This window comes from Pholis gunnellus (assembly GCF_910591455.1).
Source record: "Pholis gunnellus genome assembly, chromosome: 18".
NCBI lineage: Eukaryota > Metazoa > Chordata > Actinopteri > Perciformes > Pholidae > Pholis > Pholis gunnellus.
This window is the reverse complement of record NC_136545.1, coordinates 5816343-5829370: the sequence shown is the minus strand read 5'-3', so window position 1 is coordinate 5829370 and position 13028 is coordinate 5816343. Positions and strand designations below refer to the sequence as shown.

Genomic DNA, 13028 nt, shown 5'->3' with positions numbered 1-13028 from the left:
ATTCTTTTTTCAATATAGTTCAATATATTTTTCAGACTTAGATTACACTAGATCAGTTCAATTGACTCATTGGCCACTGCTGTAGTCTGCTGATTGTTGCACTATGAAACTCACTGGAACCACCCCAGTGACCCCCAGTGGTTAACCAATCACCTTTCAAACATCTATAGGGCCGAGATAGGAGTTCTTTAAGCAAATCTGTGAATACAAAAATATGTCCTGTGGTGTGTCTCCATTTACCTAAAATCCTCCTGAAGATACAGCAGAAACATCTGGGATGTAAAGCTATTTTTAAACTATTACTGTAAAACATATAATTTGCACTGCATTCATCATTTTTTGGCATGCTACTTTGCATGTAGACCTGAAGCACCATAATAATTGTAATCTATATCGATTGCATGACTTTCTTTGTATCGTGAAACATTAAACTGGCTGGTGTAATCCCTATCTGTACATGTTCAAAGATCTGAGTGGGCAGCGCAGACTATTTGGCCGCTAATCGATTCTTTTGTTCACCTCAATCCTCATCAGCATGAGGCTGAGCCTCCCATTATTGACCACGAAAAGAAGGAGAGGGACGGAGAAATGGACAGACAGAGCATGAAGAGAGATAGTTAGGGATGGGGAGAGATAACGAGGAGGGCAAAGTACCCTGTAGGATTAGCAAAAAGGGTGGATAATAGGGAGCAAGTGTGACTGCAGATACAGTGGCCTGTCAAGTGAGGGGGGGGGGGGGACTGGGGATGAGCGAATCATACGCTGTAACTTATCCTCCCAGTTCACCAGAGACCAAAGACACTTTGGTTTATGGAGGCAGGGAGGCCAGACTCCAGGTAGCCGCTGGGAAATAAGAGGGCATTTGTTCACGCCTGAGAGGGTCTTCCCTCTACCTAACTGGCCACACTGGCCACCAGACCTGTACACTGGTCCCAGCTTGGTGCTTTGTCAATGTGCTGTGACTAATCCAGGAGGGGTCCCGCATTTTCTCTCACCCTAATTAAAAGAGGATTAGATGGGATGGAGCTCTGGGCCACTCCAACATGCACGAACCACCATCACTTCACTCTCCCAGGATAATCACACTTGCTGGAATTGCCTGGATTTTCTGTGCAGGCCACCACCTGAACTCCACCGACGGGGCTGCCTCTGAAATAGTAGCTGAGACTAAATGAGGCTTACCGATATGGATTGGTCCACACAAAAAAGGGCACTGAAGCAATTCCCAAATACACACTGCAAATCTGCTTTATTGTATAGCTTATGATTATAAGATTTAATGCTGATGGTCATTTTTATAATAATATCTGCATGTGCTGTGAGGATATCTAAAGGGCTTTTAATTACAGTGAGCTGCTTATTTTATTTTTGAATATACGCTGTTCTTCACAAATTTCCACCAGTCTGCTAATTTATTGTAATTTAGGGCAACTCTTCACAGTTCATTTAATTGAACAGCAACATCAGCTCCATTAGAATATAGTGTAAACTTAAGGAATCAATACCACATCACTTGAGGATTAACTGAATAAACAGACTAATCAACCTGCAGGCATGACTCCAGCATCATGTTACAAAAGGCCTGGCTTGTGTGTTCGTGGGCAGTTTTTGCCCAGCACACAGACCTATAGGCAGCTCGAGATGGACCAGCCCACGGGGAGGTCACATAAGGACTATACTGACACCAGTGGTCACTATAGCTGGATTTCCATCCAAATACTTCTTACTGACCTCATTCTCAACTATGTGTTCATTTACGATGAGTCAAAAGAAACTAAAAAGGAAAAAGCTAATATTCTTAAAGGTTTTTCAAACTAATTGTGATGATGTGTTTTTCATAAACACCGAAATTACACAATAACTAAGATAAATGGGATAGTAATGGAAATTTAGTTTTGAAATTGATAATGACAACAACACACATATACCACCAGGAAAGGTCATGCCCATTGTCACTCCCATGACTATAGTGCTCATTGTGTTGCTCTTAAGGTTATTTGTTTTATGTCAAAGTGTGTATTTGCTTTTGTTATCCACCAACAACATATGTGAGCAGTCATCTTCATTTTTCTTCTTCCCATTTGTTATGTAGCCACTATAGATGTTTTTATTCACTTATCCCCTTATATGCTTGAACTGGTGACATTTGTATTTATTTCTCAAACTTGCTCTGCAGCTGTAAACAGGCATGGCTAACGGTTGCAGGCACCCTGTGCCCGTAGACATGTCTGATTTTGCATTGCAATAGGTTTGCACTTATGGACAGCATTTCACACGATTAACCTTTGTAAAACTGGAGTGACAATAACCATCTTCAGTGTCGAATCCTACCACTGACAGTTAGTTTGGAAAGGTTATTATTGGGAGCTGCTTTCAGCTGTGAAGTCATTCTGCACAGTGGCCTATAAATAGCCATCTCATACTAGCCAGTTTAAAGTGCTGGTGAATTTAGATCCCAGCTGCCACAGAGAATACTGCCCCGCTGGTATGTGGGTGGACCTCTGAGGCCTTGACCTCATCCCAGAACATTGTGTTAGTGCCTGATGTTGGGTGTTGGGTGCAATGTATTCTCAAACCCATTTGCAGCTTGAATTGTCAGTCACAGATTTTGGACGTCATCCAGTTCCAGCACAAACTAAACTGTAAACTTAACTGTTGCTTTTTGATCGGTCAATCATGATGTTTTAGAAATGTAGCCTGGAAGAAAAGCAACAGTACCAGGATGGTTTAAGACTGCATTTGAAAAACAAATGGAAGACTTTGCACGTCTTTACTGCTTCTGCAGCAAAAGACGGACCATTAAAATGAATTGTGTGTATGAATTTGGTCTACTCTGTTGAAGGCTGAACCGCCTGCAGAACGTGCCTCCCTTTCTGCGTCACTGCACCTACAAGTCACCCATAAGGGAAAAAACCCAAACAAGAGGGCACCACCCCCCCTCAGCAGCAGCTCACAGGGACACGGCCGCTCCGGTAAACACAGGGCTGCAACCGCTCGGCTGCAACCGCTCGCCTGCACCGTTACATATTATATCTCTCGTATGTTATGGATACCGACAACGAAGAAGTTGCAATGAAAGACTCCAGAAGACGAGAACGTCAATCGGGTAACGCTCGCTTCACGTTACTTCTTAAATGTGCTATTTCGGGCAGCTTGGCCACAGAGGCCGTCGCAGCTTGCGTTGAATTCAGACACCTAACGTTAACGGCTGTGCAGCCATTGGCTATTGTTTTGAAGGAATACTGTTATTCCGTGAAGATAGCTGGGTTAAACCCTTGACGACCACTGTAGCATGTGTAGCTTGTGCAGCTAGCCTAGTTAGCTTAATCTACCTAAATGACTCTTCGCCACAGGGTGGGTTCAGCTGGTGAAGCCTCGTGCCAATCACTATTGATCATGTCAGTGACGTAACGGCAGGGATGATCCGCAGCATCAGCACCAAGGCCACCCATTGACATGTATTGTTTTCATACCATGTATCCGTTATTCAGCCCTCACTACTGCAACGTTACTGTGAGTCGTTCAATGGCGTTCTGACTTATCACTTTGTCTGTAGGTCACATCACTTTACATGACGTTCAAGGTAGGGATCTCATTCATCGCATGTCCGTACCTCACCCTGACTGAGCTAGTGACCTGCTGCAGGCAGGGTGTGTGTGTGTGTGTGTGTGTGTGTGCGCGCGCATAGGTGACACGAGACATGACTAACCACAACACATTTACAATAAGCAGGTGTTTAGAGATGGATGAAAGCTGCTCTGGGGCATGATTGGATTAGAAGTGTGTGCTTTTAGTAAGAGCTCACATCTGAATGAACTTGCTTCTCTTTAACAGCTGTTTGCACGTGCATCAGATTGGGTGTATATTGAGATATTCCCACGCTTGTGTTTGTCTTCTTTCCCCCCTCAGCTTTGGAGAATTCAGACTCTGACATCGGCTTGTGTGGCTGGCTGTTGGTGTCGCTCTCCATTCTCCTCATGCTGATCACTCTGCCCATCTCCGTATGGATGTGCATTAAGGTCAGCTGCTGGTCAACTCCAGTTCATTTCCCACTTTACAAGCAAAGCTAGCTGGTATTATATATCTATATTATTATCTGTTTTTATTACATTTAAATCGTAGGGTTTGTACAGCAAACTCATCGCCTATATTATGTGTATTTATTTAGGTCATCAGAGCTGGTGAATCATTGTTTAGCCTTTGCTTTACTAAAAGTATCCCCAGTGAGCAGTGTGATTTGTGCTTTTTCTTAAAAGTAGTACCCATCAGCATATCTCAATATCTAACTACATGTAGAATGTCACATAAGAGAAGGAACAGACTCGCATACAAGCCTGCGGTTTGTCTCTGTACACAGATTGTGAAGGAGTACGAGCGAGCCATCATCTTTCGCCTGGGGCGCATTTTGCGAGGAGGAGCCAAAGGTCCAGGTCAGTGTCTTTTTTTTCTTTTTTTATACACACCAAATCACACCAAATAAAATATTGTGACATTTTTTACCAAATACCTCTGTCAATACTGTGATGATAGTGAAGGGTTGGCACATATTCACACAATGAGATTTTGATTCATCAGTAACATGGATATAATGACCAAGTGGGTGAATTAAAACAATAGAACAGTCCAGTTAGTTCAGAATCATAATAAGGCCTTTAAAAACCCAAGGAAAGACAACGCTAAGGCAATATCTCCTCTGATATCAAGATATCGATCTAATATTGCCGTATTGCCGTCCTACTTCAAACGTGGTTCACGTGTCTGTGTGTCCCCTCTAGATTATGTTACACTAAGATGCTTTTTCTTTTTAACGCTGATGGCAGACCGACTAAGATCTAAACCAGGCAGCAGAAACCACAATAAATAATATGACGGAGCACAGATATGATGCCAGAGCTGTAGATAGTGTAGAGTTCCGGTTTGTTTATCATACCAACTTTTAAATATAATCGGGTACAGTGCATCAGTGAGCACATGATCAAATATTCTGCTCATCTTGTTGGTCCTTTGTCTTCAATACAGTCCATTCAGACCACCTCCTGCTCGACCGACGTGTGTCACGATGAGTGTGATCCACAGCACCTTGTGTAGCTGAGGTTTACGTTGTGCCTATAGCCTACTTCATGGTAGTCTAGACTAGAGCTCATCCCTGGTGCTCTGTGTGCTGCCGCTGCTTAACAAAAGTGCTGTGTCGGTGGAACGGAGGTCCTCGGGGACCGCCGGAAGACAATAGCTCTATTGTTTTTTTTTAATGTTCATAAAATGTAACTGATTTCACAAAAATGTAGGATATTACCACTGCTGTCTCCTGCTGCTTAAAAAAACAACACAACATGTGTTGCTGAGGTAGGCTGCGTGTTTATTTGAATATAAAACAGGGGACGTGAGATCCAATCACAAATGAGGAGACGCATCCTGATGCCAGGTGTCCCTGTCTGCCACCTCCAGACAGACTTCTCGACGCAGATTCATCAGCAGACGCTTGGCATTTCCCCAGCAAATGCTCTGCTAAGCCTTCACTGCACCCATTTAGTTCTTGTGCCGCTGAAGAAAACGCGCGTTCGCTTGTATTGAGCTCTTTTGACTGACTTGGACAGCTTTAATAAACCCTGCGGCTGCTTTGTCAGTAAATTTAGGATCATTGTTCTGAAATAGTTTTTTTTTTTTAATACCTACACTTTTCACCAAATACAAATATACACACTAATAACCTCCCTTAAAGCTGAAAGTCAGCCCTTTAACCTCATAGTCGGTGTTTAATTGCAGTGTTGGTGTCCAAATCCTTAAACTTCTGTTCTTTGACAGGACGTTTAGCGGCTTTTTCCTCAGGAAGAACACGAAGAACATGTTCACTTCAGCCTGATGGATACTGTGCTTTTAAGGCTGATACCGATACCCAATATTTAGTATTATCCGATACTTGTCGTCGTCGTCTGTGACTCTTGATTGTCAACAGCCCTAAAATCACAGAGTGTAACCTTTTTAAAGCCCAAATTATAGTGGTTGGTGCCTGCAAGTAATCCCTAAATGTTACATCATGTAAACAAAAGTTTCATACATAATGTTTCACATATCAATGCTCATCAGATATTGTTTGTATACAATCCAAATTCTGTTACCGTCTGTATTTTCAGTATGCACTTCTATTTGAATATTTCATGACAGACATGTTTGCTCTATGAAAGAGTAAAAGAAGACTTAAGAGTCTCCCACCATGCGAGGCTGCACTACAATGCACTGCAAGGCCTAACATCAGCACGTCAAGCAGTTGTGACCATATACACATTCTTAGTTTTGACACTTAACTCTAAGAACGGCTGGGACTAATGAAAATGTTCTTAGTTCTGCAGGTGTTTGAGCTTTAATCGAGCTATTGGGCAAATAAAAACCTAGTGACGGAGCAAGAGAAACAGTCCGGGAATCACCAGAGTCATTACAATTCAACCAGAGGGAGACATGAATATCTCTGCACCATACTTTCACACCCATCCCCTTCCTGCTGGGCCAGGCTGACAAACGACAAGTCAAATACAAATTACAATTACAAATTTAAAAAAACGGAGAAATACGAAGGCCTAATAATAACAAGAAGCAGAAGCTCCACCTCAAAGTTCTGCACAAGTTTAGAAGGGCTCCCAGTCCACAGAGCCTTATTGCTGCTGCTGCTGCATGTGTTTCTGTTCAAGGTCTGAGTGATTAAATCATTCTATTCTCAGCGACGTGACTCCTGTTTTGAGAGGCGGTGGATTTGTTTAAGTAAAACAAAAAAAAGAAATAAAAAAATACCGACTCCCACGAGGAATAATTTGCATGCATCTCATAACTGGCTGTCTTTTCATCTTTGATTTCTTGTTTTACGGGATCTAAAAAAACCAGGCAGTGTCCTCTCAAACTGCTGAAATGTGACTCCTCGGAGTGCCAGGGGACCCCTGTTTATGACAGTGTGGAGTAATTATAGCTCTCCGCCAGCAAACTTCACCTTCCCGAGGAGCTGGAGGAACCGACGCCGTAGCTGAAATCAGCATTTAGTTCCCCGTAATGCCCCTCGCCCTCCCGCTAATAATCTGGCCTCCTCTCTCTCCATCTACAACGCCTCTTACACCGTTGTGACTTGTGAATATTTACTGCAGTTTAAAGCAGGCTTGCTGGGGTAGTTTGTGATAAAATGAAAAGGCTGTGTTTGTGGAACATTTTGCATCTGTATCCACTTCCCCTCTGCCATCAACAGAGGTGTTTATTGGAAACGGGTTTTTTTTTCCCCAGCATTCTTATTTGTGGTATTTTCCACTGGACCACAAGATGGTTTACAGGAGTCTCTTGTGTGTGAGGGCAACTGAGGCCTCTCCTCTCGTCTGACAGGAACCGCAATCGTCGAGAATGCTGGAAACGCCACGAGGAGACTGCCGTTGTCTTCCTCTCCCGCTCCTGAACAGATGGCTGTGATCTCACCATTTAAGAACACAATATCCTGACGGGAAGCCGCCCCCCCCCCGCTAGTCTTTCTTACCGGTGTGGCGTTAATGTTTGCTAAATGATGGCACACCTAGCACATGTCTGTTCCACTCAGGCACATGCCACGTGTTGTCTAATGCACTAATTCAATCATTTGCGACTTGAAACCCGGCGCATGAAAGCTGCGAGTATCCGCAGCTTTGCCTCGCTGTCGGCACAGCTGCAGTCTTACAAAGAGAAGCTCGACGTGGCCTCCTGCCAGAATTCCATTCATCCCGGTGTTTTCAAACATTTGTGAAGACGCTTCCTCATTATTGTGTTTACAGGGGCTTTAGTCTTTGTTTAAAAAACTGTTTGCGTTCTTGTGATTCCGCAGGGCTGTTCTTCATCTTGCCGTGCACTGACAGCTTCATCAATGTGGACATGCGCACCATCACCTTCGACATCCCCCCCCAGGAGGTATGACTCGCACACTTCCAATTACATGAAACAAACACTTTGTCACACTCGCAGACATTCAAAGGACATCAAATTAATTGTAATCACTAAACAATTTCTCCCTTTTTTATTGCCTTAACGTGTGTGTTAAATCCCCGCCCCGCTCTCAGGTTCTGACCAAAGACTCTGTGACGGTGAGTGTGGACGGCGTGGTGTACTACCGGGTCCAGAATGCCACTCTGGCTGTGGCCAACATCACTAATGCGGATGCCGCTACCCGGCTGTTGGCCCAGACCACCCTGAGGAACGTCCTGGGCACTAAGAACCTGTCGGAGATCCTGTCCGACCGGGAAGAAATCGCACACAGCATGCAGGTAGAGTCCAGTAGCTGTTAGCTGTTAGCATTGTGATCCAACACAACACATGCTGCCATAGCTGTGGGGAGGAAGACATACAGTGTGTGTGAGTTGGGGAGTTGTGTGATGCGTCCTTCGCATTAACCTCAGAGCCAAACACTTAGGAATTTATTGTCACTCTTTTTAATTAGTTCAAACTTGACTTTTTGAAAAACGTAACGGATCAAATATGTATATTTGTTGGTAGTTTCATAATTAAACCTTTTAAATACTGCATGCCGGTAAAAGTACTTTATATAAGGTGCTTTCCCCTTATTGGTCAGCTCTTGTGTGACCCTGAAGACATTTGACTTCACATTCAGCCTCCTCTTTTATGCTGCGTGCTGCTTTTCCTCCAGTCGACACTTCTTAGGATACTCTCTGTGAGCTGTGTTCATGTAAACGTTGGAATGCAGAAAATGCTTTGCATGATGCTGTGATGCATATTCCTCGACAGTTCTGACTCATTATGTCAATATGCTGATATTTCTTATATATATATATATATATATGTTGTAAATACGCTGTTCTGAAAGTCTTGACCCCTGCAACAATGCACCCTGAAGCATCATGCAGAAAACCTGTTCATATAAATATGTTAGGTAGTCAGTAAAAATAGATCAAGGCGATAATATGAGCCTCCTGACTGGCTGGTGGAGAAAACAGAATGCAGGATTACAGTGGCACCTTGCCTTGGAGCCAGTTTGCCTGAACTCGGTGTCAGTTAAACTAACAAACTGCAGTTAAAGTGTGTATCCGCTGTAAACCAAGAAAACCTGAGGTAATCCTGTGCTCCGTGTAGAGCACAGCTGTTAGTTTGCCTTTCGGAGTTCAATTATTTATTGATTCATGAAACTTTTACTTCCAGTTTATGTCGAGCTTCTGTCACTGATTTAATATTTATTCCTGATGCACACGCAGTCGGAAGGTTTGTCAGCAATCAGTCGGTAGTTCATTTACATTAAAATTAATTAAGATACAAAAAAATGTAAAATACTGAAGGTTTTAGTTTTGCTGAAATACTGCTCGTGTTTTCAGCCCATGTACATCGTTTACAAAGCGTTCTAATGTGACTTTTAGCACACGGAAAAACTACATAACTCAGTGTAATAATACTAACAGTTATAAATGACACAATGATGTACAGTCTGATTGTACATCAAGACAATATAAACACTTTGCAGTCTGAGGTTTACTCGCGTCACTCTCTTATTCCCTTCCTTCCTTCCTTCCTCTGTCAACATCCTCTTCGGTCTCTTCTCCTCTGCCATGATGTCCATACTGAGAATATGGAGCTAGCTTCTTCTTCTAGTTAGCTGATGGTGTGTGACGTTGTACCGTTAAGCATCACACACTTCTCAGTTCCCAGTTCACCGTCTCCACTGAAGAACGGTGAAACCTCCTCCTCCTCCTCCTCCTCCTATAGTATATTGTGCTGGGGGTTTGCCGCCATCGTCTGGCACAGGACTGAGTTGATAAAGTATTTAGACGTCAACATCTGTTTGAATATGTAATCACACAGATGAAGTCTCTGGTTCAGTGTTCAGACGACTATGAGCGTGTAGTGATGATTGCTTAAATCGCAGAAGCTGTGAACTAACAGTGAATCTGCTGCTGCTGCTCTAAGAGCCTTGATTGAATCACTGTTCAATAAATAACATTTAAACTCAGTGGTCTTTATAGACCGATTCAGAGAGCGTTAGCTTTAGACCTTATAATGATGTTTTCACAGTCGTAGTCTTTGTCTGATTTTAATCAAAAACTAACAAGAACGAAGCTCCTTTCTCCAACAGCTCCACTGTACAGACACCGGACTGCCTTCATGGTCTCAAGGCTCCCGATGTGTAGGTGCTCATCTGCATGAAATACTTGATGCATAACAGGGAAAATAAGTAAACAGTTGTGGCAACAGTTTTGCATGTGTCATTTTAGCTGTGCGCTAATTTCTGTCTGCAGGAGAGAAACATGCGCTCAGGTGGAGCTCCATCTGCTGGACAAATTGGAAAGAGCACGATGGTTGGCTTTGAGAGAGAAAAGAGTTTTGTGCGGATCTTGGTCTCTGATCTTTAGCTTTTTCCTCTGAAGTGTTGACATGTAGCCAGTGTTTGTCAAATGCTGACAAAATGAGATATTCCGACAGACGCTCCGGGAAACTCAAGCAAAACATGTTGAACGCTCTTGTCTCCTCTAGTCCACTCTGGATGACGCCACGGACGACTGGGGGATCAAGGTGGAGCGGGTGGAGATCAAAGACGTCAAGCTGCCCCTCCAGCTCCAGAGAGCCATGGCGGCTGAGGCTGAGGCCAGCCGCGAGGCCAGAGCCAAGGTGAGAGGTGGTTCTGTTCAAACCGGTTTCTATATTTACACCGGTATTCATTCATCGTTTGTAAATGTCGGTATTGATGTCGTGCATGCGGGCGTCCCTCACCCTCTGTGTTGTTTTTCCTCTCAAAGGTGATCGCGGCGGAGGGAGAGATGAACGCGTCGCGGGCGCTGAAGGAGGCCTCTCTGGTGATTGCAGAGTCTCCGTCAGCCCTGCAGCTGCGCTACCTTCAGACCCTCAGCACCATCGCCGCCGAGAAGAACTCCACCATCATCTTCCCGCTGCCCATGGAGATGATGCAGGGCTTCATCAAACGCTGAGGAGGGAGTCTCGAAACACTACTGTTCACATTAGCGATGTCAGTTTCGGTTCATTTTGCTTTCGATAGGCCGACACCCATTGACCAGTAACTAACCGGTTCATTTTTAAGAAAAGAAAAAAACCCGACATGAATTACTAAAGGCGCTGTCCTTTTACTCCGACGCTCTGTTGACTCAAAGAGCTTTGGCGCCGCATTTCAAAGCGCTACATCCAATTTTAATGTTTTGTATTTTAAATGCCTTTTATTCCATCTGCTGTTGGCTTTGCAGACGTTTATTATTATTCTTATTATTCAGGCCTCAGATGCTCCGATCGATCGTTATCAGCTGATATTCATTCTATACAGTTTGATCGGTGGCCTCTATAAAAGCTAACCGTGGACATCACTCGTTCACACACACACACACACACACACACACACACACACACACACACACACACACACACGCATCACTTACACACACATATTTAGGCCTCTGTGTCTATTAAGCATGTCTCTTTGAACCAGCAGTGCTAAGATGAAGCTTAGGAAGTTGTGTTTGTGGCTCCTGATGCACCAAGAACGTTTGGCGAATAACTAACTAATAACTAACTACCAAATGTTAGTTACCACAACAGCTCACCCTTCAAAGACCATAGCTGACAGCCGGCCCGCGTGAGAGGAAGTAACTCTACACCAGGAGGGAGCAGCAGTCTGCTCATTGAAAGTTTTTCTTTTTTTTACTGAATTTTAGGATAAAACTCATTCTAACCTCAGCACCAAACACTGGCATGCTGGCATGAAGATCTGCTGTTGCTCTTCTAGAGGCACCGGATGGATCCACGAAAAAGCTGCAGTGGCGTAATCCTGGTGGATTGCTTTTTGTTTGCTGTATCACAATACTAACCTACACGAGAGGTTGGCAGTTCTCTTAAAGTAGCCCCTTCAGAGAGTAGGGTTTGGACAAAGTGACATGCAAATGATAACACAGAAACACACACACACACATACACACACTACACCTTTTCTCCAGTTGCCAATACTTTTGTAGCAGATTACATAAAACTTGGCTGAGAGGTTGACAGTCAGGCTGGATATTACATGTATATGTTTACAGTATGCTTTCTGTTCATACATAGTATACAATATATTTAGAAAAGTGGACGAAATGTTAGGAACGCCTCACATAACCGTAGAGTTGTCTATGGCTAAAGTGAACACTTATCAGCTGTACAGGTGGCACTGTGTGTTTTCTAGGTTCCTATAATTTCGCCCCCTCCCCCCCCCCCTCCCCCGTCTGGTTTCACTGCTTAGGAGAAGCCTATCTCCAGTCGTTCTGCCAAAAGCCTTAACTTACTGCCATCGATTCATTTTACAGCCTAATATCACGTTTCTATGCACTACGAAATTAACAGTAAGGGACAGTATTTTATCACACGAGCTCTTTCTAGGTGCAAACAAGCCAAATAGTTCAACCTCTTTGTATTCATCTCGTTTCAAACTGACATGTAGTAGTTACATTTGTCCTCCTTTTGACATAGAAAGGACAAAGTGTAAATGTACGTTAAGAGTATTTATTTAGTGTAGGTCTGACTCAGTAGTGTTAATATTTATGTGTATCTATACATGGGTACATCAGTTTATTATAGTTTTGCTGTGACTAGACAGGGTTTCAGGTTCAAAGTAAGCGCTGTCGGCTTATTTATTTTTTTTAAAATACAAAGGCTGTTACATCATTTTAACTCCTGTTTTATTTGAGAAGCCACAACGGAGAGAGCGAGTATTATTTTTGCAACAGCTTGATAGCAAAGAATCTGGAGTAAAGATGGTTACATACATACGACCACATCGTGCTGCTGATCGCCGAGCAGCCACTCGGTCGTGTTGCATCATTCTCGTCCACTTTCTCAGCCGGCGTTGGCGTCTTTTAGCTCACTTCTCTTATGATTTGGCTTTCACTTTAAGAAGAAACCCTGCTCATTGTAGTATGTTCTGTTAATGTTCAACACATCACTTTTATTTGTTTAAGTTTTATTCAGAATTTATGGTTGTGTTTCTGCAGCTAACACAATTTATTTTGTACAGTTTGCTAATGTTTGATATAGTTTTATCCTGACATAAT

At 43.3% G+C, this 13028-nt stretch overlaps 1 protein-coding gene across 1 annotated transcript; it reads left to right on the top strand.

Moving 5' to 3' along the window:
* The first annotated feature begins 2953 nt into the window (after positions 1-2953).
* On the top strand, positions 2954-13028 carry stom (stomatin). Its single transcript, XM_079178499.1, has 8 exons — positions 2954-3106; positions 3557-3583; positions 3910-4019; positions 4358-4430; positions 7826-7908; positions 8058-8261; positions 10474-10608; positions 10737-13028. Exons 1-8 carry the CDS (start codon positions 3046-3048, stop codon positions 10923-10925), a joined length of 882 nt encoding a protein of 293 aa, XP_079034625.1. The 5' UTR covers positions 2954-3045; the 3' UTR covers positions 10926-13028.

What these genes read in the sequence shown, in the direction of transcription:
- stom (XM_079178499.1), top strand. Translation starts at nt 3,046, where the DNA reads ATGGATACCGACAACGAAGAAGTTGCAATGAAAGACTCCAGAAGACGA. An exon ending in AAGACGAGAACGTCAATCGG is followed by an intron (nt 3,107 to 3,556) that starts GTAACGCTCGCT and finishes CTTTGTCTGTAG; the next exon opens with GTCACATCACTTTACATGAC. An exon ending in GCCGCGAGGCCAGAGCCAAG is followed by an intron (nt 10,609 to 10,736) that starts GTGAGAGGTGGT and finishes TTCCTCTCAAAG; the next exon opens with GTGATCGCGGCGGAGGGAGA.